Source organism: Rhipicephalus microplus, chromosome 4 (genome assembly GCF_043290135.1).
Source record: "Rhipicephalus microplus isolate Deutch F79 chromosome 4, USDA_Rmic, whole genome shotgun sequence".
Lineage (NCBI taxonomy): Eukaryota > Metazoa > Arthropoda > Arachnida > Ixodida > Ixodidae > Rhipicephalus > Rhipicephalus microplus.
Window position 1 is genome coordinate 126607311 of NC_134703.1, and position 27889 is coordinate 126635199.

The following is a 27889-nucleotide window of genomic DNA, read 5'->3' on the forward strand; positions in this document are numbered from 1 at the left end:
TATAGTGATAACAGCCGTCAGCCCTGCAGACAAAGGCAACGATGACTGAATTTCACATTGCTGTAAGCATGTGACGGGAAGCCTCGGTAGAATGCTTTTCCAGCATGCACAGGCACGCCTTAGCCTACAGGCTTCGTTTGCTTGACATTTCAAAATGGAAACCTTACCGTAATTGCTCTCTACGTGCAGTCTTGTATTACGCAACTGACACACGCACTAAATGCACGTCCACAGGGCACGATTTTGTATACGGTGCTTAGAGGTCAAGTTTCATTTACACGCGCAAAACAAACTTAAGCAGAATACCCTTCCTTTGCTACCTTTAATCAAAGCGTGGTCCAGTCGGCTTCAGTACAGGTTGCTTCATATGATTAAGCAACATTAACTGTATTAAACACTCAACTTATTTCACTTAAAACGAGTGCAGTCCAGAGATAATGGAAATAGAGAGAGTGATTCAGTATGCGAAACAATCTATCAAAGTTTATTTTGCTCGAAGTAGTCAGTCTGTGTTTTGCAAGTATAGTACAATGTAGTTACTTGATTTCGCTGTGGCGCGCGCTTTAACAATTTTTTTTTCATTTATCTCTCTCTCTGTCTACCTATACCTTTCTGTTTCTCGATCTTTTTTTTTGCCTTTTTGTCACACTCTCTTTTTTTCTATAACTTTTTGTGTCTGCCTTTTTTTCTATATCTTTCTTTCTTTCTTTAACCTTTTGTCTATACGTCAAGCTTTTACTGTCTTTCTTCCCTTTCTTTCTCTGTCTCTCAATTTTCCTTTCTATCTTTTGAGTCTCTCCACCCTCGTTCTCTCGGTCATCATAGTTGGTGCATCTCACACCGGACAAACGGCACACAGGAGCGAAACAGAAGAGGAAGAAGATGATGACGAGAGCACGTGCCGGTTCATGATGTTGAAAGCTTTCGGTTAGCTCCGCACGGACTACCGGTCTGTTTAGAGATCTGTACGTGACCTTGTAACTCTCGATTTTGATGCTTGATATACTAGCCATCGCACTTCTGCGTTCGTACGCCTTTCTCTATTCCTTGGGTTATCATCGCGTTTTGTTGCAATGCCGAATGAATACCGGGGGCCGTGTGGAAAGAAGCGCATGGTTGAAATCCGCTCCGCGAGGTGGCGCTACGCTACCAGGTACTCGCAAGAAAAGCGTCTGCTGTACCAATATACTCATTTACGGCATTGCGATTAATTATTCCTACAGTTATTTACCCTTCTCCTAAGTAAACGTACGCTTTATATCATGTAAACTTAATATGACCTAGCTCGTACGAGAAACATTGTTTTCGTGCCAGTTTTATTATTTTTTCGCAAAACTGTTCTCGAACATACCGATAATCGGAAGTAAGTTCCTGATCAGAAGTGCTAGGAGCAGAAACGACAGTGTCATGCAGTACTCCTGGCTCTAAAAATGCGATGGAAGAACTATACATGCCAAGTTGATTGGATCAACAAACAATTGATAAATTTTGACGCTTTTCGTTGATAACTGCGCGCCCAAACGTATCGACCTTCCAACGATCACCGACGATTCGCGAATCAGACGGAGATTTTTAATGGAAGTTTCATTATCGTCTAAAGGGCGCATCTAGTTACATCTGCTCCGTCCAATAAACGAGAAAAAAAAAACCTGACGCCTTGAAGTCACAAAATAATGCATTAATTCTTTACTGGTGGCGCACGACACAATGTTGAGATGCTCTTGTGTCCACTATTATAACTGTATAGACAATTATTTTCTTTCTGGCTATGAATCAATATGCGTGCACTTTTTTCCCCAATCAGGCAACCACTACGACGCAGTATGAACATAACAGTGTCTGTATAACACAATTAAAATACAATATCGCTCCATATATCCAGTCACGATATGACAATGTCGAATCTAGATTCATTATAATCTCCCAGACAAGGTGTGTGACACGTTTCGCTAACACAGCGACTGTGTTGAGAGACGCCTCTTGCAGTAAAAATTAGAGAGGCGTTATGTGCTTCCCATCGCTGTTTTTAAGCTTAGACTTCGGTATGCCCTCTGTGTTTCTTTTACGCAGCCAAACTCGTACACATCCGTATATGTCACATTCACATCGATGCATATACACACATGGCATATTGTGAAAACAAGCGCACGTCGTCTCCTCTCTGCAAAGCCGTACCCGGGCTTCCACGTCGTCGAGACGGTCCTCAAATCCGAGTTGGCGGCGGCTGCACGACTTCTTTTGCTGTTTCTTTTTTCGTTTTCGACGATTGCGACAACGACGGCCGTCGCTGCGGCAACTCAAACAAAGGCGACGGCGCTTGCTTACGCAACCGCACCGGGACCATAATGACGGGAAACTACGCCCCCAGAAGAAGGACACCCGACGCACGACCGGAGAGGCGAGAATGTGAAGTAAATAGTTTAGACGAAATATTTACCCAAGAAACCAAACAAACAAGCAGAGCTGTACAGAAGAGAGACTAAGAGCGTCTCTATACCACAACCACGCCATGGAAACGAGGAAAACCTGCAGAGTCTGGTACGGCGACCAGCAACCCTCGAAGCACGTTTTCGTATGCTACAGAGACGCCGCATGCCACTCATCTCCTTTTCTTTACCTTGAAATCGATATTTCGCATGTTTGCGCAGGCCCCGTCAGACGGGGCGCATTGGTTTACACTCCGGCGCCCGCGGTAACGCCCCGGTCGTCGTACATGCACGCAGAGTTCGCGACCCGTACGCGTAAGCACACACCAACGCGGACCAGTAGCTAGGCCTAACGGACGCATCCGGGAACTCGGTCGGACCACTGTGCGGTCAACTCCGCCGTCGTAGGGCAAACACAACTTTGTGCGTTTCGTAGCTTTCTTTTTGTGTCTTTTTTTGCTCACTTGTATTGTTCCTTGCTTTATTACCGGGCGTTCGGGAAGACAAAAGGTTGCCACCCTGCAAACTGAACGCGCGCTCGTAATGAGAGGTGCACGCGTTCCGTAATAACAGCTATTGTCGCGGCTAAGCGGCGCACGCAAGTGTCGCCCACCATGCTTCTCGGATTCGTGGAGCTCGGAAAGTAGCGGCGACGTGGCGCCGGGAGATGAATCATTGAAACTGTACTGCAGCTCGATGATGCGTCTATGTGCATCTCTCGTTTTGTTACTCTACGCTTGACCTACACCGAAAGAATAGGAAATGCCCATTTTGGGGGTATGACCACTGCAACACCGTAATAGTTACAGTGATACAGTCATTGTAGCAGTTCAACCGAAGCTAGCGTCCGCGTTCGTGCAAGCGGGAAAGACACAGCGCATGTTTCGTATCATGTCTCCTGTTCGCCCATACGTCATAGTGGAGCAAGCAAGACAATTTGAACTAGAGCCAAAGGACGATGTTGTTCAAATGGAGGAGCTAGTTCACAAAATGAAAAGAAAAAAACATACTTTTGTGATGAGGAAACCATTTTCAAGTTTTTTTATCTCTTCATTTTGAAAACAGATGTTTCGAAAGTGCAATTTCCAGCATTTTTTTCGCTACAGGTTATCCAGCTATATCCGGAAAACGCTAGACTATACCGTTCACACGAGATGCAAAAACGTGCGAATAACTTCTTGAACGCATCAATTTTTTTTACTGACGTAGAATTATTGGGCCCGTGGCAGTACAGATGACTTGATAAGATAAATAAACACTTTGAGCCCACTGACGTTATTTTTCGGCATGAATGGTCCATGTGAGAATAGTTTACAAAAAAATGATAATCCATTTTTAACTCGAAAGTAGTATGTGTCTAGGGTGTCATGTATTCTTAATCTGCGCCAAAAAAAACGCATGTGCCATGCAAATCCGCCAAACGCCACCACTGAGTACCACACTGGCCACTGGTATACGTTATACTCTGGCTAATAATGCGTCCTAGCTTGCTGCCATGTGGGTCAGTGTGTACCATAGCGACCACAAGGCCATAATCATCGTCATAACGCCGAAAAAATGATGACACTTACTTGAAGACAATAAATGACTACCGATCAAGACAACAACTGAGTTCGTATATCCGTTCGAAATTATATACCACCTCTATGTCGGGTGCTGAGCAGCTTTAAATAGCCTACAAACCTTTGTTCTTGTTTTTTTTTTCCTGAAGGACACCCTCTTCTCGGCGTCGTACAGGATTATTTGCACATATAGTCTGGCGCGAAACCGTGCAATTGATTTGTCAATCACCGTCTTTCACAATAAAAGGTGGAAAAAAATTTTTTCGAGATCTACAAAGTATATCGGTCAAAGCCACAGCCATAGCTAAAGAGAAATGCAAAGAGCGAAAGAGCTAAGAACCGCGCAACAAGATCTTGTTCAAGCAGGCCTTTCAAAACTTACCGGTATCCTCAATGACAGAAATACGTGGCAAGACACCAACCTATAGTTGTTTACACGTATATTTTATCGTATTTATTAATTTGTACATTTTCTTTCTTTATCTTTGCAGAAGAGAAGAACAGGCGAGGAAGGTGTGAAGTATAGCCAGAAGCACAATCTGGCTTGCTACCCTGGGTTGGGAACCGTGTAGTAAAATGGGAGAGAGGGATTAAGTAAGCGCAGCACACACGGAGATGATAGAACAGCAAGGAATACAATTTTTCGCTGAGGCCTGTGTTCATCCGAAAGTGTATGGCATTGCCACTTCCGTCATCGACGGAAGTGACAATTCGGTCAAAGAATGCTTGCTTCAGAATATATTTTGTTGTATATCGTGTGGCCGCAAGGAACTCCTCTGGATGTCGCAAAGATCGCAAGTGCGGAAGTGGCGCACCATACTCACATACGTTGCGCTTCGGCGTTGCCAGCCATTAGAGTCCACACTTATACTAATACAGTCACGATGAAAACAAGTGATTTCGCCGCAATTGTAAAGTGGGCCGCCATCACTCTGGAGATAAAATTTATTTCTCATACTATAGCCCCTGCACATCCTCCATATCATGCTGAAGATATCGTACAACATAGTTGCCATACAAAATATGCGAAATACACGAAAATTCGCTAGATCCCACATACCTTGGAGATCAACGTTATTTGAAGCATGCGGAGGGAAGGTGAATGTGTTGCGATTTTTTGACTGAGCGACACGCTATAAAACGACGCTAAATATATGTACAAATGTTGCACGCACAGATCTGCGCTGAACAGTTGCAGATATTTATATAAGCAGTTGTTTGCACTTGCGCAACAATGCCAACTGGAAGATGCACATTTGCAACACTCAAAGCGATAAGCCGATATGAAGCGCTGGTACCCTCGAGCATGGTAGCCTGGAACACTGTTACATAATTCAACTTCAATGGATGGCACCTATAACTATAATTGACGTTAACCAGACGTGGCGACCATATCATATATGAGTATCTATATGTGATGTTTATAAAATTAGATAGCCGCCACTGAAACCAAATTGAAGTTTCAGGAACATATATGGGACTTTTTGAAAAGTAATTCAGAGACCTGGCGTGTCTCTGTGGCAAAATACTTGATTGCCACGCAGAATGTTGGGGTTCGATGCCTGCTGATACCCTGGCATAGATGCTCTGCATTCGTCGAATCAACGCTGCCGATGTCAGCTTTTTCTTAACGCTCACGCGTTGAAATTACCGGTCTATGTTCTCGCGTTCCTGGGTAGATTCTAATTGCCAATCACCTGTGGCACATGCCCGTGGGCGGGTATGCGCCACTGCTATGCGGGAAATGTTTGACGTCATACGCTACTGGATCGTGGCATTATTTATTTCATGAAGAAAGCGTCATATTTGTCAAACCATCTTACCCTTCCATGCTAATTTTGGTTCACGCCAAAATAAGGGGGATCACGAAAGCACTCAGACGTAAGCGGATAGATAGATAGATAGATAGATAGATAGATATAGATAGATAGATAGATAGATAGATAGATAGATAGATAGATAGATAGATAGATAGATAGATAGATAGATAGATAGATAGATACCCAAACTGCTTGCATTACGCCAAGAAATGGTTCGCATTTAGAACAATACTCCGGACAGGAAAGCTTAATAATGTGCAGCAGCGTAGTCGCTCGAAGAACTGCGTGCGAAGTCGGAAAATCTATTTGCGACCAACCCAGACCCGACAAGCAAGAGAAAACACAGCCAATACGTAGCATAATGCATGCGTGAGAGGGAAAAAGAACACGAAGCGCACTGATGTATGGAATGTTTACGAAACAACGCCCGTACAGGTCTGAATATGTGTATACAGCCACAGCCACGTCTCTGTAAAGCGCGCGAGTAGCCGGCTGCTGCTCTGCTTGGCGAAACCTCGAGGCAGTTTAGGGCTCTCAAGTGGTGTATCAGGAGCATGCGCGGTCTAATTGTCGTCAAGCTGCAGACCACGCCAGTGCCCGATGCTGCTCCAATGTTTCGCCTCACAGAGCATAAACTATCTGCTGGCGAATTCTATACACAGACGTGGCCGCCGCTGTATATCGACCTTGATTGTGCCGCAACAACGCAAGACCGACTCCCACCACCTTATGACGGCAAGCTGATATCTTGGACAGTTCTTGCTCAGAGAGTGAGCGCTATATCGTATTGTTTTCTAACAGCCCATACCGCGTAGTGTGAAAGTTCGGGCACTGGCATAGCGCGTTATATGCAACGAACTGCATGTACAGTGAAATGCCAAAGGTATGGGGTCAAAATCATGAGAAATCTTGAGGACCATGCCACTCCGGCATATGGACACGGCGAGGCGGGCGGCTGCTGTTTACGGCATCTCTTATTAGGGAAGCTACTAGCCGAAGCCGAAGAACGACGGGGACGCTATATTTGCGAAGACTGCTTTTCGTGTTAAGTTTGGTCATTCACCTCTTGCCCCCTTCTTTTCGTAGCCACGTTAAATCGAAGATGGCGGTGGCTTGATGACGCGTTGTTTAGGGTAAAGAGCCATCTCCAAACAAATACGCTTACCCACATTCCTTGTACATTGCTTACAAACGCGTGCCACATTTCACTCGCTCTGCAATCTGCTCGCGTGGTGAAACGACCCACGAGATCCATTTATTTCAGCCACGTCTGTAAGGAAAGAGGCCACGTGGTGAGAAATGAAGTGTCGCGAAGATCAGTGTACAACGAGCCTTCATTACAATTATCGTGGGTTAATTATTTCTTTTATTTTGACACTCGCATGATTAGCACACTGCAATGTACTTATGGCATGCTTTCGGCAACGTCCTTTCTACATGCCTTAATAAATTTGTTGAACACCTCCGCCTGAGCTCTTCCAGAAAGACTCAAGAATAACGCATATAGCTTCTAAATTGACAACAAAGCGTCGTGTTTTCGTAAAACATTTCGCACCCAGTTAATATGCCGATCTCCTTCAGGTATACGATTAAAGCCACATCACTCAAACGGATTACGTCTTCGGCGGTACCGTTTCAACAAATAAACCCAGGCACGCAAATACTGCGACGAGGCACGCGATTGGAGTCCTACGTGAATTTATCGCCCACTAAATTCACTTCTCCATTATCCGTGCCCATTACCTTAGTTTGGGCTTGTGCTTTACACGCAAGGGCAACACGTGACTTCGTCTACACACGAGAAGCACCCACACTCGGTGTGTATGACGTTCTCAGCCTCTACACCGCGACGTGACAAGAACCACCCGGCTTTTTTGAGCGACCTCTTTCGTCCGCAGAGGCTGCCAGTGTTAAGCACGGTAAGAAGAGACTCCATTCGTCAAACGATGCTCGCTGCTATATGTTTTCTTTTTCGGGCCCGCGACGACGACGACTGATATTCAATGTCCGCGTACATGCGAGCGCACAATGCCAGATAAGAAGGAAGCCTTCGTCCTCCAAAGACTCGTCGCGCGGCTCACTGCTCCGCCGCGTCAGTTACTTGAATCGAAATGCGCGCTCAGCATCAACAAAAGCCCGCAGCGCCTAGGCAAGAAACCAGAGCTCCACATCCTGACCGCCTCTCGGTTTGCCTCCCGATGACGGATGACAAAGCCCACTGCAGTGAATGGATGGGAGCATGAGAAGACGACTCGACGCTACCCTATAGATTAAAGTGTCTGTTTTATATTGCACTCTTACACACTGCAGTAACCGGCACACGGGCAAGCAAACACGACGTACAACGTGTCAATTTCATAATTTGTTTTTGGGATATATATGGTTCAACCTTAAGGCTTCACTTCGTTTTGACACGCAACAGTACAAGAAAACGGGACGGTAGTCAGAACAAAGGACACGAAAGGCGGAATCCCGATTTGTAATACCGATCGCTTTGTGCACGTGGGTGTACATCGAAAATAAGGAATTGATCAAGGAAGGAAGGAAGACCGGATGGAGTGGAGATACCATAATATTAATACGTGGGATCTTATGTCCCGGAGAAAGAGAGGAGCAATTTAGGAAAGACAGGGATGTTAACTACATACTATTTGTCTACAGAGAGGAAGTTTAAGCGGAAGGACAGCGAGGTTAGCCAGCCGATTGCTTCTCAACACGGGATGAGAGGGAAATGAGGGAGTAAAAGAAAGATAGAGAAGCACAGAGACACATTAGACACAACACACAGAGTGCAGGGATTCACGGGTGGTCACCCAGTCAGTGATGCAAGAACTGTAAAAGGGCTCGCGCGGCTGTCTGGGCTGATGTATATACTTGAAGACAATGTATACCGAAGATCTTTTCCTGAGTAAACGGCTGGTCATCCAGTTTCAGGACATGATAACGAGGGACTCAGTAGTGAGAGCTCCACAAAATTCGGCCACCTGATGCTTTTGAACGTGCCTTGACAAACGCACAATACACAGGCATCTACCATTTCGCAACCATCGAAATGCGACCAACGGGACAGAGATTGAACCAAATACCTCAGGATCAGCAGCCGGGCACCACTGCTCCACGAGTGCAAAGGCAGGGTTGTCTATAGACTAACTGGTGTATGCTATACCCTACACCATAGAGAGATAAAAGGGATTGTGGAAGTTTGAGGTGTAAAGAACATGAAGGGAGAACGCACATGTCACCACGGTCTTTTTAGTTTTGCGTGGTATACCGCATCGTTCACTCAGATAACACGCATCCTTAAGGTTTGACGTCCGTGCTCGTTTGGTTTTGATCAGAATGAGAAGACGAATGCTAGCTGCTGGCTGACATAGAAACTTCCTGAATAGTTCTCCTTTTATTTTGTACAGAGTCTTTAATATACCATTTCCAGCAATGCCGTTGACGCTTGCCCCGAACTTGAAACCAAGCTTTGATTTTAGCAAATTTTGGACTTGGAGGTGCTTAAATGCATCGCTGATAAGTTGCAAACCAACTGACGACTTTCGTCGACTCCCTTCATTCTTTCATGGTCAAGACAATGGTGGAAATTCAAGAATCGCATAAGCTTCTAACAGAATCGGTTTGGGGCAACCGCTGGAAACGTCGACAAGAGGGCCATGTAGGGCGGCCTTAAAGGAAACAATAGAGCTCGAAAGCTGGACGAAGTGGTACCGACTCATTGCTGAACTGCACAGACCGCGCACAATAGACGAAGGACACGGACTTGTGAGTCAGCACTTGTTTGTTTCCTCTTTGTATGTCCTTCAACATTTGTGCGGCGCTATGTACACAGAACAGCAATGAATTGGAGGAAACGGTTTAGCGGCGCATGGAGAAACAACAAGAACAACAGAAAAAAAATGCTTCGCATTTAAAAGCAAGAAAAGAATCATAAGCACAGAGGGGAAAATCCGGTAGCGACAATGACAACAGTATACAACGACATCGGCTTGTCGACTGTGCCACAGGGTGAAGGCGTCCAAATACACGCACACATAATGAGCGTGTTCCGAGACAAGGCTTGAACTATAGCGCCCGCAGTGGGAGAAGTTGTAGCGTTTTTTTTTTATTGGGCCATTCTATCTTAGCTGTTTTCAATTAAAAGTAATATTATTTCACATGATGATAATCGCGCAAAAGTTTCCCAAAATGGCCCTTAAACGGCTTCTTTGTGAAACGACCACTTTGTTCGTTTCACATAAGCAACAAGTGAAGATATGAAATATCGGGGAGTGTTTTGAACCTCGCTTCCGGTTAGCACGCAATTTAAGTGAACGATGAAAAGTGCTTATCAAGAACTACATAACTAAAACAAAACGAAAATGTAAACTATGCGGAGCCTCAATTGGATAAAGTGAAACCATTAATTTTATGTCGTTCTTTCTAATCATTGTGGCTTTCACAGACACGAGAGTTATTCCGTGTGTACCATTCCTCAAAACAACACACATTAAGTGAAGCTCTCTCTTGCCTTCAGGGTGCACGTGTCGCGTGGTTAGCCGGAAAAAAAGAGGACTTATGATGTTCAATGTCTGTGCTGAACATGCAGAGGAAAAAAAAAACATTTGACTCATACTAGGACTTTGTGGGACCAGGTTACTCTTTTCCTCAGCGAATGAATTGAACATCAAAAAAAAAAAGTGTTACTACTGCTATTTGTACGCTATGTTGCTCACGTGTTTCGGTATGTGAATATCTGCTGGCCATGCACACGTGCTTACAGAATCTTTCATCTTTGCGTAACAGCGTGGATCCTTTCAGTAATTTTATTTACGCATGCTCGCAGGTTGGGAAAAAAAAAAGCTGTAAACTATGTACACCTAGCTCGTCTATATGTGCCAATAACACTCATCTCGACCTCAGAAAACGATTTCCGCAGACCTGAGTAGCTTACCGTGATGTTAGTACGTGTGTACTCTCAAATAAAGCGGTATTACACTTTTCGTGTTCTCTCCTCTCTTTATTTTTATTTCACGACTCCGACATCTCTGCCTATGGTAAAAAACCGGACGCACGTTTGTTTCACCCCCTGCTTAGTTTTCGTCGTCCCTCGTTCACTCTATGCTTCAGTTATAATACTTGAGGTTTACGTTCCGAAACCACGATGTGCCATGAGGCGCCGTATAGAGGAGGGCTCCGAAAAATTCGAGCAAATGGTGTGGTGCACTAACATCGCACAGTAGGCGGGCATCCAGCGTTTCGCCTCCATCAAAAGGTGACCGCCGTGGCCGGCTTCGAACCCACGATCTTCGTGCCAGCAGCCGTATACCCTGCGTAACCACCGACACATCGTGGCGTACTTTTTCACTTTATATTGTTACGCATCCCACAGGTTAAACAGCCAGCGCCCGTAAAAATCTTTTATAAAACACACCGATAAAAGTTAAATAATTCACTGAGCGGTGACGATACCGAAGGAAAGAAAACGCATGCAGCGAACAGAAATTCCACTCAGCGCAAGAAGTGGCCCAACAACGCGATGTTTTTACGTCAGCAAACCTGCGAGGCATCGCATGTCATGCATGATCGCATGCATACGCGGCGTGCGGGCGCGGATTTGGTGCGAAACCTGAAGTGACGTCACACGCTGAGGTCATTTCCGTTCATTTGGTCATTCGCGGCCAGCACGTGGACGGTGCATACAGCAGCAATGTGACTTCGCTTCGTGTGAGTAAGTGCTCGCTTTCAGAATCGTTGCAGGTCGCAATTGCTTTCCAACGCTTGGCTGCTGGGTGCTATGGGCCATCAAGTGTGCGATCTTCAGCAACATTTTCACTCCACAACGCTCTAGGAACTATTTCACGGCGAGGGTTCCATCTTCAAAGGACTCGTGCGCTTGGAGCAAGTGTGCCACTTCAGCAAGAACTCACTACATCAAGTATGTCACTTCGGAAAGAAATGAAGGTAAAGTTAACACCGCGTTTGAACTGTTCTGTAGCTTCCGTGGTTCGTATGACCCGTTTCTGATGCAATGGTTTTAACATGGCTCTCGACAGCCTATAGCATCGCAATAGATGCCTCACGGCAATGGAAGCGGTTTTAACTGTCTACTCAAGTTTACGCAGACGCTTCTTTTAAGCTCGGCAGGAAGAGGCAGCGTTAATTTCAGATATTCTTGTTTGGAAGTAAGCATGTTTCGCAGTAATCCGAAAACAATGTTGCTCCAGCAATTGGTGTCCATGCAACCGTCAATCTAGGTGTTCGCGGCAGTTAGAACGATGCCGCTTGAGCGATGTTGTGCAGTGCGATAACAACAGTAAACGCTTAATGTTGACAGAGTTGATAACGTGGCACGCGAAAGTGCTAGGCGATTAATTACGTAGCTGAGCGCGGTATCGCAAATGTCTGCCAGCCTTTGAATACGCTTGGCACATATTCTTGTCGAGAGACTACTTGCTGATATAGCGTGATGGCAAGGATTCGAATGTAGAATGCTGCTTAAATATTCCAGCGCATCAAGTGTATATACACTTGATGCGCTTCTTCAAATCTTGGTATACCAAGATTTGAAGAAGCATGCGCATGTTAAGATGGTCGCACGTGTGATTCAATGGTGACCTTCACGGCAACCTATACGCCGCAAGAATTTTTGAAACACTTGCGCAAGAAAATGAACCAGAGCACGCTTGTTAATTGGAAAGAAATTAGAGCGAAAGATTACGGCGATCTTTTTGTGAAGAGCTATATATATATGGTTTTCACACGATAGATAGATAGATAGATAGATAGATAGATAGATAGATAGATAGATAGATAGATAGATAGATAGATAGATAGGTAGATAGATAGATACCAAAAGTGCTAGCTCTACGCAATGGCCCCACCGCGGTGGTCTATAGTGGTTAAGGTACTCGGCTGATGACCCGCAGGTCGCGGGATCGAATCCCGGCTGCGGCGGCTGCATTTCCGATGGAGGCGGAAATGTTGTAGGCCCGTGTGCTCAAATTCGGGTGCATGTTAAAGAACCCCAGGTGGTCAAAAATTGTCGGAGCCCTCCACTACGGCGTGTCTCATAATCATATGGTGGTTTTGGGACGTTAAACCCCACATATCATTAGCTGTACGCAATGAAATGCTTCGCATTCAACAAATGCTCCGAAATAAGGTGCTGCAAAGTATCATCAGATTCAACTCGATGGCGCTGATTAAGTATAAGCTGTTGATTAACCGAACACTCGTGTCGATATATACTTCAAGTGATTTTAGATAGCAACGGATAAAACTAACATGTGTTATTTTCTGTACTGGTTACAGACAAACGTACCCCCTTTTTTTTCGTTCTCTCTCTCTCTCTTTCTTGTTTGGTTTGAGACTAAAACCGCGAGTGACGATTGAATAAGGGCATGCCGCATCTGCCAGTCTCAACTTTGTGAAAAGAAGAAACGCTTTCTAAGCAACATTGACACAAAATTTTCATTTTCTTTGCCCGGCACTGCCGCTCGCAACAAGGATATCCGCCCTGCCGCGGCGCTTTCTTGTTTTTGTCCGCTCGAGAAATTCTCCGTTCAAGGATGCACCTGTTGCAACCGACACGCGCTCCCGGTGAAGACTACGAGAGGAGGAAAGCGATTGAAACCAAGGCCGTTCGTATGTTAAAATGTTCTGCTATGGTCACGTCAGCGAAGGCGACAAGACGCATACCGCTGTCTTGCGTATAATACCCAAGCGCTAACACGGGTGATGCTATACAGCGTACCACCATAATGCAGTGGTATACTTGTTAATGGTGAACCGGGGGGGGGGATTACGACGTCTGCACTTGTACGCAAGCACCCAACTTTGAATCTTCGACGAAGCGTCCATTTCGACTCGACACGACCAAATTTTGGCGTCGTCGTTGAATGCTATAAGTGGCGGCGCATTTCCGGACGTAACTTTGACAGTGGCGAAATATGTTAGCGGTCCGTGTTTAGATTCAGCTGCCCGTTAAAAACCCCGGGTGGTCAATCTTTCCAGTTCATTTCTTTGTGACGTTCTTCATATTGATATCGTGGTTTCGGAACGTCAAACCCGTACAATAATATAAAATTCGTTATGATCTCGTGGTATAATGTCGACATACACAATCCGTAATTTTCATGTGCTATTAGACTGAAAAAAAAAGTGGAGCGGAACTTATATTGGCCACCTTTCAGCATCATATTAGAACGTTGAGTAGCTTGCGGATATGTAGTTGCCTATTATGAATATTATAATGGGGGTTCGTGCGATATTAGTCGCCAATTATTAATCGAAACACATACGGAAACAACTGCAGCGTGAAAAAAAGGGAACGCGACCAAGGTACGTGCGAACTGGAAACTGATGCATTGGATTTGCTCAGATAAAGAGGGAAAAAAACATATATAAGTGTGCCGTAACGTACCTCGATTCTCCGATCAGATGGCACGCTCGGGCCCATGTAGAGAGCTTTCGCTACTATGTTAAGAGTGATGGTGCCTCTGGTTATACTGAACACGACAAAAGGCGGGGGTGTATGTATGAACATGTAGCCTACGGTGATCGCACATAATGGCGTCTCAACCATCGACAAGGACTTCGAGAACTGGTAACAGACACTTATTCTATAGGAAAGGCGATAACCTTTAAGGCGCCCTTCGTACAGAGCTCTTTTCTCTGAGTACGCAGAAAATAGTCTCTGATGGGGTATGCGCTATATTTCAGCTGAACAAGAGAAACACATGACACGGAAAAGTGAATCACGATTGCGAACACTGGTGCATGTTGGCAAGGATTGTCATCATTTGTTATGCCACTTATATTCATCTTCATTTTGATGCACACAATACGAGGCGTTATACTAAGCGTATGGTTCTTTTGTCATCGTATAATCAGTCCGCATGTCACACAAACAAGGCCCGCGCTTAAACTGTGAAGAATGCCACCACCACCACGCTATATATATATATATATATATATATATATATATATATATATATATATATATATATATATATATATATATATATACACGTTTACGCTTGAGGGGAGGGGATCACTTTGTCGACGTGTCACGCATTGTAAGGGCTACTCCACGCCTTTTCTGACAAGTTTGTTTTACAAGGATGGTGTTGCCGTCAATACACGTTCATTAGCTTTACAGTGAAAAACGAAACATTTTGGCGAGTAAAAGTGCCCCTAAAATCCCGTCGCATTTCCGAATATATCTCTATTTGGACCGAAATGAGTGACTATAATTCCAAGAGGTAAGACTTTGTGCTATGCTCGATAGATTGTTTTGCTGTTTTGTAGACCTATATATCAAGCAACTTTCAACTAGTAAAGCTTCATGTTCAGCAGCATGTTCATCTTATGACATGACTTAACCACAGTTCAGTTATTCAATTTCAGTAAACAGCAGTTTTAAACAATATGACAGAGACTGTTCCAATTCGAAGGAACCGTAATGGGACGGTCAAATTAATAAAGTTGATGAGTATGGATTATGGTTGACCACGTAGTTATTAACTGCGATTTTGCCCCATTAAACACTGCAGCACAAGTAAAGGTGTTCATTGTACAACATTCGACTATAAACGTCGATATGCGATGGCAGAATCGCACGAAAGCGTTTTCGGTGGGTCCAATGGGCGCGCGCCAACGTGTTTCTCTGCGACACTATTTATTTTCGGTATCATTGAACACAAAACTATCAATCCATATTTTACCCTATTAGACAGCGAACCACAATAATTATTTCTAATCACAGAACATTCGATAACAAAATGTCGAACGCGTGACAGCAGAAACGCGCGAAAGAATTCTCGATGGTTCCGACAGGCGTATACACTGATGCGGTTATCTGTGACGCTGAGGTGCGTTTTCGGCAGCATCGGCGATGCAGCTCGTGCCTTGGGAAGCGTCGTGCCGAGTTATCGGCAAAATAAATTTCCACAAGTGACCGGCGAAGAACGTGTGTCCACCGCTGTGGTGTAGCGGTGGAACTCGGTTGCTGGCCCGGCCGGAGGTTCCAGCTTTGATCCCAAATCGCGGCAATCGCATTTCCGTGAAGGCTAAATGTGAAAGGCCCGTTTATATGCACTGAGCCAGGTCAGTGCACGCTAAAGAACACCAGGTGGTCTAAATTTCCAGAGCCCATCACTACACGGCGTGCCTTGTAATTATAACGTGGTTTGGGCACGTAAAAGCCTACTTAATTATTATTTTAACACCGAGCGTGTGTAATCAGAATAGTGATTATCACCCTTCGTGCAATGCAGCACGAGGTGTGCGGTATCGTGACCTTCGCAAACGGAAGTTAACAAATAATGAGCACGAAATTCGGATGAACAGATGAGATGTTACCGTGCCAATGAAACCAATAAAGCTTCAGACGGAAACTGCCAGTCCAATGGTTATTTCCTTAGAAGTGACGTGGATAATAAAGAAGAAGCGAATTCACAACGCGCGGACCTGGACTATATATATATATATATATATATATATATATATATATATATATATATATATATATATATATATATATAGCCGGTTGGTTATTTCTTCATCCACTTTTCTTTCTTCTTATTTACATTCCATTGGTTTTAATAACTTCCCGTGCACATTCCTTGGCATTACTGTTTGTTAGATCTCATATAATATATATATATATATATATATATATATATATATATATATATATATATATATATATATATATATATATATATATACGAACTTGTGACGCACCGCTAGGCAAAAGGTCACTGGTTCGACTCCCGAGCACTGCTGCCGCGTTTCATTAGGGGCCAAATTGAATGAGACCAATGAGATCATATTTAGGTGCACTCTACCCCAGGCGGCCGAAATTGATCGAAAATACCACGCCACGATGGGCCCCACAGTCATCGTGGATTTGACACGTAGAGAAAAACCATGAATTATTACTGTTATTTTCTTCTAGTTTGCTATAAATTGAATGTTGCAAGTTATATACATTATGTGCGGCATACGTGACTTCATTATAGGCGGACGAGGGCGCATTTAAAACTACACAAGGAAGTCGTCATATCGACGATCAGTAATCATTAAGCAAGGCGAAAAGCTACAGAATAGAAAAATCATCAGGCGTGAGGATGTGTTACATGTGACAAAAACTTCGAGTCCATAACGGCGTACGATATTGAACAACGCTGTACGGCTATGACTTCACAGGCATACGTCGTAAAAATTAAAATAGCCATGCCGCATGCACTGGTGAGTGCGGCAATCACGCGGTCACACGCTCCTTTGATAGCTTGTCTTGCGTGCATTTTCCTTTCACTGCAGCCACCGTGAAGATCAATATACGTGTACTACGTGACACACAGTGATTATTGTGCTCAGCAACGAGCCTGCTGTGCTCAAGCGTTTGTACAAGGAAACGCCAATTGCACTGTATAAGCTGGTGGAGCAGTGGCAAAATGTATAGTACAAGTAACTTACGTTGCGTGTTTCAATTGGTTGATCTTAGCGATTCCCCCCTTCCTAATATGTCTGATTATTACGCTCAGATAATAACTTTGTTCACCTAAAGAAAGGTCACATTTAAGATGCGTCTCAGCGCATATCCAACACTTTTTATCCGAAACGTGAAAATTATGGCGTGCTGAAATGTCTGCTTCACTCATCCACTCCGCGAAAGATACGTAATTCAAGGAAATACAACGAAGTATTTGTAATGTGCATATATCTGTTTTAGGAAGCTGCCTGAAAACAGCCCCTCGTTTTGGCGCCTTTTTGCCTCAGGCGTGGAGTGGTTGGGACGTCTTTCTGATCTCCAATACTCTTAATTGTTGAACACTTTTTCTAAGCAAACAGTCACAGTTGTAAAAACCGGAAGCCTAAACCAAAAACAAGGTATACAGGGGCAGCGCCTGAAGAAATAAAATACAGCTTGTTGTCTAGCACTACTCGCACTTTATGTTAACGATAATGCAGCACATTCTGAAGTTGAAGTGTTTCAATAGGTTCACTTGATACCGCTGTTTACTTTAATACCATTATGAGGCTGTTCACTTGGCGAGTTGATCCTTATGCGGCGTGACGAAGGGCTGTTAAGCACGGTTTGCTTTCCTGTTAGATTAATGACGAGGCGACGAGCGTGAAGAAAAGACAAGAGTAATATGTTAGCGCATAACTAACATTCAAGACAATAACGGGGTCCAGGCTGCAGGCCCAACAACGTTAGCGCAGGTTTGCAACAACCGAGATATACCGCGAAACTCCGTTTTCCAAGCGTTTTATTGCTATAGTGGACGATGCACCAAATCATGCGCGCATTCAGTTACAAGATGCCTTCGAATGTATACAATGTAACAGCCGGATATAACTTATAAGAATCGAATCCCGTTATAACCTAATACGCATGACACGTTTTTCGAATGTTGACGAACTCAAGAATGGCGGAAGAACCGAAAACTAGATGCTAATGGGAAACGGCTAGCACCGCGAACGGTCAGAATGCAGAGAAGGAAATTAATCGAGAACTGTTTACAGTGACCCATACATGCTTCCTACAAGAGTTACTATGCAGGAACTTAGCAACCATGCTCGGCGTAGTGTTCACGCCTTTGATTTGTCTGCAGTTGTAGTGCTTTGCGGCTTTGTATATACGCTACTGCAGCGTTACTTTTAGAAGGCTTTGAGTTTGAATGGACTTTCAGGAAATACTTTTCTGTAAATGTTTGTATGCGCACGAAGGGAAGTCGCTTATGCTCACATCCACAAACACTGCGAATAACTTCACTTACAGCGCTGTATATTGTTCAAAACGGCCAATTTGATGAAATCGCAGGGCAGCTGGAAGCGATCGGTACAAAGTATAGACAAGTTAACTTGCTAACCCACATTAATTAGCACGATGTCTAAATAGTGACATTTGAAGCACCCGTCGATCGTCGGCAATAACGGCACGGTTCATTCTCTTAAGATCTGCGTAAAAATGTATTTGTCGGGGCAGTTGCAATGCCTGCCACTGCATGCGGGTGGAGATAGTCATAGAGTTCGTATTATATGTTCGGCATATAACACATAAGTCGCATCGATATCGCATTGCGCTACATTGTATTATAATGAGTGCAATAGATTTGCATGACATGTCTGTTTTGACAACGTCTTGGTAAGGGCTCCATAATACTTTTCTACTGGACAACAATTAAAAGTAGTTATCTATCCCAAATATTATTGAGGTGTTTTAGTGCGTTATCGCAATTATTCTCTCATTCTATGAGCAGCAGGTCAAGGTTTGCTGTAGGGGACACCGTTTCCAATGTGTATGTATAACTTTGCTTTCGCTTATGGAGTAGAGGCGCTAATTAGATCAACATACTCGGAGAAACAAGGAGTAAGTCAAGCGTGAACCGAGCAAAGAAAAATCGAATGGGGACCAAGGTAATTTCCAGGATTTATAAGTTGGCATAGATTTTTGCCAGCATTAAAAACGTCCATATGATTTGGGACAGTTATGAGTACACCACATGCGCTAGAACAACCGCGGCACCTCAGTCTTACTTCACACACATCGACTACGTAACCTTATGCGCCTACCGAAGGACACGTGGGCGAGGAAACGCGGATGCAAGAAGCCCAACAAGTAGTGGCCAAGCTGAACCCATTAACACCAGCATTACCTTCGGGGCGACAGCGATCACGGCTGTTCTCCATCAGCGGGGAGCGGCCTAAGCTGCCACCATCATCGTAACGACGCACACCGTGGCACTAGCGCAGCCACTATGCGAGAACGGGGAATCAGGGCCCCGGGTGGGCGATCGCGGCTCGATGATTGATGGCGCCGCGAGGGGCCTGATGGATGGCGGCTTTTGTTTACGCGGCGCACGTGGTCCGGCCGCAGTGCTCACCTTGGTGCTGTTTGCGCGTGGTCTTCTTCTCCTTCATCCAGGGGTACTCCGGCACGCCGAGCGGCATCTTGGCGCCGCCGGGCGAGCCGCCCAGAGGGCTCTGGCACATGGCAGGCGGTGGCACACCACCCGGCCCGCCCCCGTTGTGGAAGCTCTCGTTGACGTGCGGCAGCGCTGTCATGAACTCCGCCATGGACGGCTGGCTGTTGATGAAGCCCGTCTCCTCTTCCATGGCGGATGTCCCCACGCTCCGCAGAGTCGATGGCAGAAAACAAAAAGAAACAACTTCGCCGCGGTCCCACCAGCTCACGGCATCGCGCCGCTCCAAAAGCCCGCGCTGTCCGCTCCGCTCCCACTTCGACTGCTCTCACTCCGCGACGACGGCGGCGACGACTGCCGGCAGCGCCGCACTGCTGCTCCCATCGACGACGCCCCGCGCGCGTTTCCCGAGGCCACGCCGAGCACGCATTTCGCGCGATTGATAACGGAACTCGGTTCCCCCCTCCGCGCCGGTTGCATCACGTGGGGAGTAGGCGACCAATGGCGCCCCGCCTTCTGCACCTCGGCCCCGCCCACCGGGCGCGCGCGCCTGCCGTCTGGCTGCATGGGTGCGCGCGCGCGCGCGCGCGTGTTTGCGTGCGTTTGGCGACGCGCTGCTTGCCGTTTGGCGACGTGTGCGCCGTTGTCGATGGGTTTGTACGCGAGCGCGTTTAATGACGGCTGACAAATCGGCGCGCCCGGCCCGAAGTGCGGTATCCATCACGGGGCCTTCCCTTTCGCTACACGCCGGGATCTCCGGGCTCCCTCCCCGCACTGACGCACGCACACAGGTGAGGCGTCGCGGATTCGGGAGCCCGCGGGGGTCATCTCCTTCCGCGAGGCGTCATGCGGCGCGCCTGACGTGCTCTCTTCAATCATGCCCCGTCACGTTCACGCGGTCGCGAGTCCTGACGGGCTTCGCTTCGGCATCAAAGACCACTACGTCAAGCCGAGCAAGACGTCGGCGATGCTACGTACATGCCGCTGCCGCATGCTGGTGACGAAACGCCCGGTCTTGTCTTTTTCTCAACCGTGATGATGAGGCGGGTAGGGCAACATCAATTGACGCGTACTGAACTGAGCATGCGGTGTCAGTTACGCCACTCTAGTACATTCCAGCTTTCGAGAATACTGGTCTGAATTTAGGACGCCTGACCTCTTAATGTAAATGGGCGACAGATATACTTTTTGCTGATTCTATTAATGTGATTACAGCCGTCGTTCTATGCGGTCTATTTGATGTTATCGTCATTATTACTCACTGAGGGCCATCTTGCGTAAACTGTCTGTTCCTACGATTTTAATGAATGTAACATTATCGTTCATTTCAATAAACGTTGCACAGAAACTCTAATATTCTAGTGGCACTACTCAGACACAAAGCTTCGTTATTTCGAAGTCATATACGTAAGCTGGAGAAACCACCGCGCATTGCTGAAATTGCTTCTTTCTGGTAAAACTCAAGCGTATTTTTTTTCCTTACATGTAACTAACCACAACATAAAGAACAACAACAAAAAAAAAACACCATCTGTCTTCCTATACACATTCATGGTTCATGTGTTTTTAAGGTTTTATGTTGTATTTGACGAAAATAAATATTCACTACAGTGGTTAATTGTAGCCGTGGTCCTCATGAAACCGAGAGGAATTGCCTATATACGTGGCAGAGCCCAAGACTGAGCGAACGGAAACGTAGAAAATAAGAACTCGAAAAAACGAAGTTTCACGGATGCCCCAGTTATATGGTCACAGTTTATTGGGATAATCATGGCCGACCTAGCAAGAGAACTTAACACTACTTCGACGCTTCTCAGATTAAAGGATTGTAGCTTCACTTTTGTACGTGACCCATGCATCTTTGTTGAAGAGACAACTTCTGAGAGGGATCGCTTTTTTTCTCTTTTTTGTTTTTATTCGGCAAGTTAATTAGCACCCGCCCAACTGTTTGTTCTTCGTGTTTGCATTGTTTTTGTCGTGAGGCCATGATTGGGCTACAAACCTCGAGCATTGTTTGCTTGCGGCAATATATATGGAACACGTCTATTCATTTATGGTCGCTCGTTGTTAGTAAGTGTATACCGTCAGTCGTATACTCCTGACTACTGCTTAGGCGTAGCAATATTGTTCACTAAATATCCCATGTGTCCGTGTTCGAATACGGCGTATTACCACCATCTTGTATGTACCAGCTTTGCTACGATCAGGTCCCAAAAAAGGATAATTAATACGACTGCCGGTCATGTTAATCAGCGTCTTGTCAGAACGTTGGAGACGGCAACTCCCAACCGACGTCGACGTTATGACGTCTCTAAAATCCTGATATAAGTCGGAGCTAGCTGCGATGAAGAATTCTGTTCATGCGTACTCCGTCGAACACGTAATGCATGTCAGATGTCGAATCTGCATGGATTACTGCGCCGTAGCCCTTCGGAAGCGTTACGATAAGGCTGTGCTCTTATTGGTGTAGTTACAAAGCCACTATATGAACGCGAGCGTTGCCACTGATCCCGCTATAAGTAAAAAAAAAAATGGAAGTATACAGCCTAATTCACATTAGGGGTTCTTTTTTGTTTAGTTTACTGGAGTGTCGCATGGAAAGTCAAGTGAAAACGGCATGAAGCTGATCTTGCGAGTATGTTAAATGCTGTATTCATGTGTGCTCAAGCGAGAGACCCTTTAATGGGCACAAGTTCAACCAGAACAAATTTTGCTATAATCGAACGAAAATGAAATATTTGTTAAATTTAACGCACAAGCGTGTCATTATACCGCATGAACTAGTTCTTGGTGTAGGGTCACAAAGGCATTGTTGACGACCAGGCTATTCGTTAACGTGCATCCGAAATGTGGAAGTGTAAATGTTTCGATTGTTTTGTATTGATCGTTAATGTTTTATATTACACTGTATTACTACTGCACCTATTTCGAATCACGCAGTATTACACATAACGTTAACACAAGAACTATGAGATTAAATTTATGGAATTTCGGTAAACTAGAGTTTTCTTGAGTAAAAGTGGCAGCGCATTTGTCATCCCCCGCTTCTCCTCACGAGAAATATCTTCAAGTTTTTCTGCAAACAAGGCCGCTGCATGTCAAGCCACTCACTGTGCCGTTCATACCACTTATCCCACACAAATATGGCTTCAATATGTACCAATCCGAGCGAAAACTTACTTAAGAGTGTGTTGCCGCTTGCCAGTTGAACTAAAAAGATGCACTTGACCTATTTTATTCGTGTAAAGTACCATGGCCTCAGTTCTTTTCCTTCTTTTATTTTTTGTTTGTTTGCATAAAAGTGAGATAGTGTTGACGTTAAGAAAAATATTATAGTGAATGTGTTTGCTGTTGCATCGTCGAGCCTATAATCCTCAATTTCACAAAGAAATCGGAAATTCATATTATGAACACCAATAATCACAGGCCTTTAATTAAATACGACTTATAAAAGCTCAATGAAGCTCGTGAAGAACCTGCATGCGCTGTTCACAATAACAAAGCCTTCGTGCTGCTGGTTATGTATACGTTAGAGTGTGTTTGTGTGTGTGTTTTGCTGCTCTTATGCAAAAATATATTAACAACGCGATTTATTACTGTCATAGTGCCGAAACTTCACCTGCAGCAAGTGGGTTTACATAAGTTTTTTTTTTTTATGGTTGTAGAGAAAACCGGTCGAGAACGCAAAATAAGCAAATCCCAAATGCGTGCTTAGTGGAAAACATCTTTATACGCAAATTGTTTTCTGGTGTGTCGCAGGTCGCACAGTCGTACCATGTAAGCTCAAACGCATTGGTGTTTTGCAACGGCCCTGCGTGTGGATCTCGCTCAATATTTATGAAAGTGTATTTTCTGAGTTTACAAGAATGAGTTATATAATAAAACACAAGCCACTATTATGCAGCTTATTTACCTGGAATGCAGTATATCGTAGATATATCGACACACATCTCGAGGAAACGCTATTCATCCAATTAACAAATGTGAACGTTTTCCAGGGCTGCGTCGTAGTATAATTTGTAAGAACGACAAAAAAAAAAAAAACCTCGGTGAATAATTTACAACTAGATGCTTCGGAGCAGAATATGGTCCACCCCGCTTGTGATAGTCGTGGAGACTTTGTACCACGACAGCTGGTGGCTTTCCCATAGTACAGTGCGTATATATAGTGCTCTAAAGCGTCCATAGTTTATTCTAAACACATCACGTTGTTTGGGATTTGCAGTGGGACAGCTTAATTCTCTTCCAGAGTAGAGTGCGTTAACACTAAACCGTCCAACAGTCGTTCTAAACACAAGTCTATTGCTGTCCCATAGTAGAGTACATCATAATTAAATCATCGAACAGTCGTTTTAAACACAAACCTATTGCTCTCTCATAGTAGAGTACATCATACTCCAAATCATCCGAAAGTTGTTGTAAACACAACTATTTCATTTGAAATAGCGAAAGCAAACAACTTCATCACTATGAAAGTGGTCACAGCTTATACGTGTGCACGAAAACTAAAAACCAATTCCAATCTGTGAACGCCTGTTGCACATCTTTGGGTGATAGCAATTAACGTTTACCTAGTTTCGTATACTTTGTTTACAGAGCGTTCCCGTCAGACAATGTTTAGACGTGTTCTGCTAAATAGAAACGCTTATAGGGAACTTTGTTTATTGCTCAGTTCTAAGATAACACCGAGGCAGTTTTCGATTAGGATCAATGTTTTAAGCTCGGATTTCCAGATATATTTTGCGCACCCTCATATCACGTGTTTCTCAATCGTACACCACTCAAGCGGTACAGGATAATATGTGGTGTCGATGACATTTCAAGGTAATGCTACGCGAATAATGTGTGTCTGTCTGTCTGTCTGTCTGTCTGTCTGTCTGTCTGTCTGTCTGTCTGTCTGTCTGTCTGTCTGCCTGTCTGTCTGTCTGTCTGTCTGTCTGTCTGTCTGTCTGTCTGCCTGCCTGTCTGTCTGCCTGCCTGCCTGTCTGTCTGTCTGTCTGTCTGCCTGTCTGTCTGCCTGTCTGTCTGTCTGTCTGTCTGTCTGTCTGTCTGTCTGTCTGTCTGCCTGCCTGTCTGCCTGCCTGTCTGCCTGTCTGCCTGCCTGTCTGCCTGTCTGTCTGTCTGTCTGTCTGTCTGTCTGTCTGTCTGTCTGTCTGTCTGTCTGTCTGTCTGCCTGCCTGCCTGTCTGTCTGTCTGCCTGCCTGTCTGTCTGTCTGCCTGTCTGTCTGTCTGTCTGTCTGTCTGTCTGTCTGTCTGTCTGTCTGTCTGTCTGTCTGTCTGTCTGTCTGTCTGTCTGTCTGTCTGTCTGTCTGTCTGTCTGTCTCAGCCGCGTATCACACCTTGGTTGCATTGGCCAATACAAGTTGTATACTTTAGCAGGTTTTGTAAATGTGTGATTCAAATTTTGTCATCGTTTACTTATTTCGGAGGAATTTTCTCGAAAAAGCTTTCTATATATATATATCTTAATTTGACATTACTGTACTGGACTAATTAGGCTATATTATTGCTCCCTTCTCACCGTGAAGAAAGTTACAACGGTGACAGTGATTACGAAGATAATGACGCCAATAAATGAGAAGATAATCAGAACCAGTAACAACAAGTGTGCGAACAACACAGCAGTATATACAAAATCTTAGTGAATTTGTGTGTATTGGCTCAGAAACTCTTTGTGTCCCGGCAACAGGAATGTAGGATGTTGACAAGAATATTAAAGCTTGGGGTGTCAGAGGCCTGGCATCAAGATGGCGCTCATTGCTGTTGGAGGTGTATGATTGATATAGTGGTTGCATGGCTGTATTGATGAATTATGGTTACTTCGATTGCAGGATTGCGTATATTGCACTCTTGCATATATGGAACGCGAAACCGGAAATACCTGCGGTATAAATATCATGCCCCATTTAACCGAATTCGTCAGAAATTGGTACATTTCTGCACAGAATGGAAATCATCAACGTAGATCATTGATTCATTATATATTGATATATATGGACGAGTTGACGCCATCTCCCGTTGCCGACAAGAGCTCTCGCCAGTGTTGTCCCGTCCTCGGACTCCTGCGACCGTGTATCATCTTTCCTATCTTGTCTTTACTTCCGTCATCGCTCGCTGTCCCTGCGCATCTCTCTATATTTATGTAAACCTTTAATCCTATCCTTTTAATCCCTCCTTACCCACATCTCTTGTGAGCTACTGTTGACGAGTCGCACCAGATGCAGACAGTCACGGGGCTCACTTTTCTCTTTTATAACCACATAAGAGCTGATACCTATGCATGGCTCCACCTATGTCTTCTCAACTGGATAATAGTCACCATGGCAAGGTAGAGAGTAAGCACAAAACAATACAAATGCAAACGGACAAAAAAACTTGCTCATGATAATACGCGCGCCCATTTATGTACAAATTTGAAACCCTCCTTTTTTCGTAATTTCAACCGACACAAATAATTGAAGAAAATTACTAGGTTTTGCCTGCATGAATATTGATAGCATTTTTTGACGTTTAAATCTCATTCATTATCTCTACACTACTGCAGAAAATTTCATACACGTCGATAGCACGGTCTATCACTGAGCACTCGAATTTCGCATTAAGCGCCATTCACCTTGAGGCCAAAAGCTACCCATTCCGGCGTAATCATTCACATGTCGGCGTATGTGGAGCTCGCAAGAAGAAATCTACATATATACATATTCAGAACAAACGCGGCAGGGAAAGAGAAAAGACTGCCTGGGGAGATTCTTCGGTGTCAGAGTTCGCACCTTTTTCGAGTTCGCCGGCACTTTTCTCCCCAAGATAATCGCAAATAGGCTGCCGACACCCTCGCCACCACGATGTGGCATGCGGCAAAACCACAAGGGCGCCCGGAAAGCGACATCTAGCCATGACTGCCGTGTATGGCGTCATCGATGCCTTCTACACACCGCGCTTTATGGGCACTCGCCGGGGTCCCTTGGGACACGCCGGCGCACATTCGACGGCCACGCATGCTCCGAGTGTGGCTGGCCCCCGAGCGGCTTCGGGATTGGTCAATCGTCTTTCTATAAACGTGTTTGGGTCAGGGTCGGCGTCTTGCGTTTTGCCACCGCTATACCGAGGCGTGGGAATACGTGAGACCGTTCTCGGCGGAGAGAGTGAGGAGATACACAAGTATCGCGGCGTATATAGCCTCTGAAAAAGCGCGACCGGCCTGCTCGAGGCCATCGGCAGGCATTACACAAAGGAGACGATGCCTTCGTCGTCGAAGTGACTCAAGGTTCATTGCGCATTGGAGCACGGGCAATGTCACGCTCGCCACGGCACTCTGCGGCCGAAGCCAGCGCGACGTAATGCCCCGTGTTTGCGGTCCGGGCCTGACTTGTGTGTCAAGGCTTTCTCTTCGCCGCATGCAGAAGTGGCCTCGTCGCCATGTCTTTTCTGTCTCTCGGCGGCGCTTTCTCGGGGTTTGTCTGTGTGTGGTTGTATGTATGTACGAACGCCTTGGATGTGCTGCATGCACTCTCTCTTCCACCTTGTGGAAAGGAATCGTCGAATGAACATCTATATGCATACTAAACCTGGCATATACAGCTCGCACTTTGTCTTTCTTGCCGCGGTGGTACCGCAGGGCGAAGGCATGCAACGCGCGCCTCGGAAATTGTGCGTGCGTTTGTGTCACTCCCGAGGTAAATTGTCGATTGTGATCTTCCACGCCAGCGACGCAAAAAGAATGGTCGTGCGCTAGATTCTCCTCCCCCCTCTCTCCCTCCCTTCCATCCGAATGTTTCTCTTGTACACCTGACTTTTGTCTTCGCTTTGTGGTCCGGTTTACTGCCCCTGGAGTACAGATGTAGGCGTTACGGGCCTCTGCAGTTATTTCTTATTGTTCCGTCACCGTAAACGTTCCCCGACCACGGTGAACGAAGAGTTAGTGAGTATACGTCGAGGCGATAAATGCTCGGGCATGTATCGCGACAACACTTCATCGAAGTTTGGTGTCCGACGCGGGAGCAGTCTTCATCGTTCACTGGCTGGAACGAGAAAGCGCGAAATTACGGAAAGGCACCACACTGTCGAAATAAACATGCCCGGTTGAATTTCATTATGTATAAACACTCTTCATTTTGGGGACATGTGAATACCTTGAAGCGCGAACAGTAGGGAAATGACCAGAG

The 27889-nt window shown here is 45.2% G+C and overlaps 1 protein-coding gene and 1 long non-coding RNA gene across 4 annotated transcripts in view; one reads left to right on the forward strand and one right to left on the reverse strand.

Moving 5' to 3' along the window:
* The window catches only part of LOC142814598 (uncharacterized), a 496656-nt gene extending 491910 nt beyond the window's left edge, over nucleotides 1-4746 (forward strand). For both annotated transcript variants that reach the window (XR_012894961.1, XR_012894962.1), the window contains one exon: nucleotides 4480-4746. This is a non-coding gene — a long non-coding RNA (uncharacterized LOC142814598). The remainder of the gene's footprint in view (nucleotides 1-4479) is intronic.
* The window catches only part of pb (homeobox proposcipedia), a 91441-nt gene extending 71359 nt beyond the window's left edge, over nucleotides 1-20082 (reverse strand). Inside the window, exon 1 of one of the 2 annotated variants that reach the window (XM_037424005.2) lies at nucleotides 19689-20082. In XM_037424005.2, the coding sequence (XP_037279902.2) occupies nucleotides 19689-19920 (232 nt within the window). In that variant the 5' untranslated portion in view covers nucleotides 19921-20082. The remainder of the gene's footprint in view (nucleotides 1-19688) is intronic. The other variant, XM_075893638.1, reaches the window with a different exon arrangement.
* Between the last annotated feature and the right edge of the window lie 7807 nt (nucleotides 20083-27889).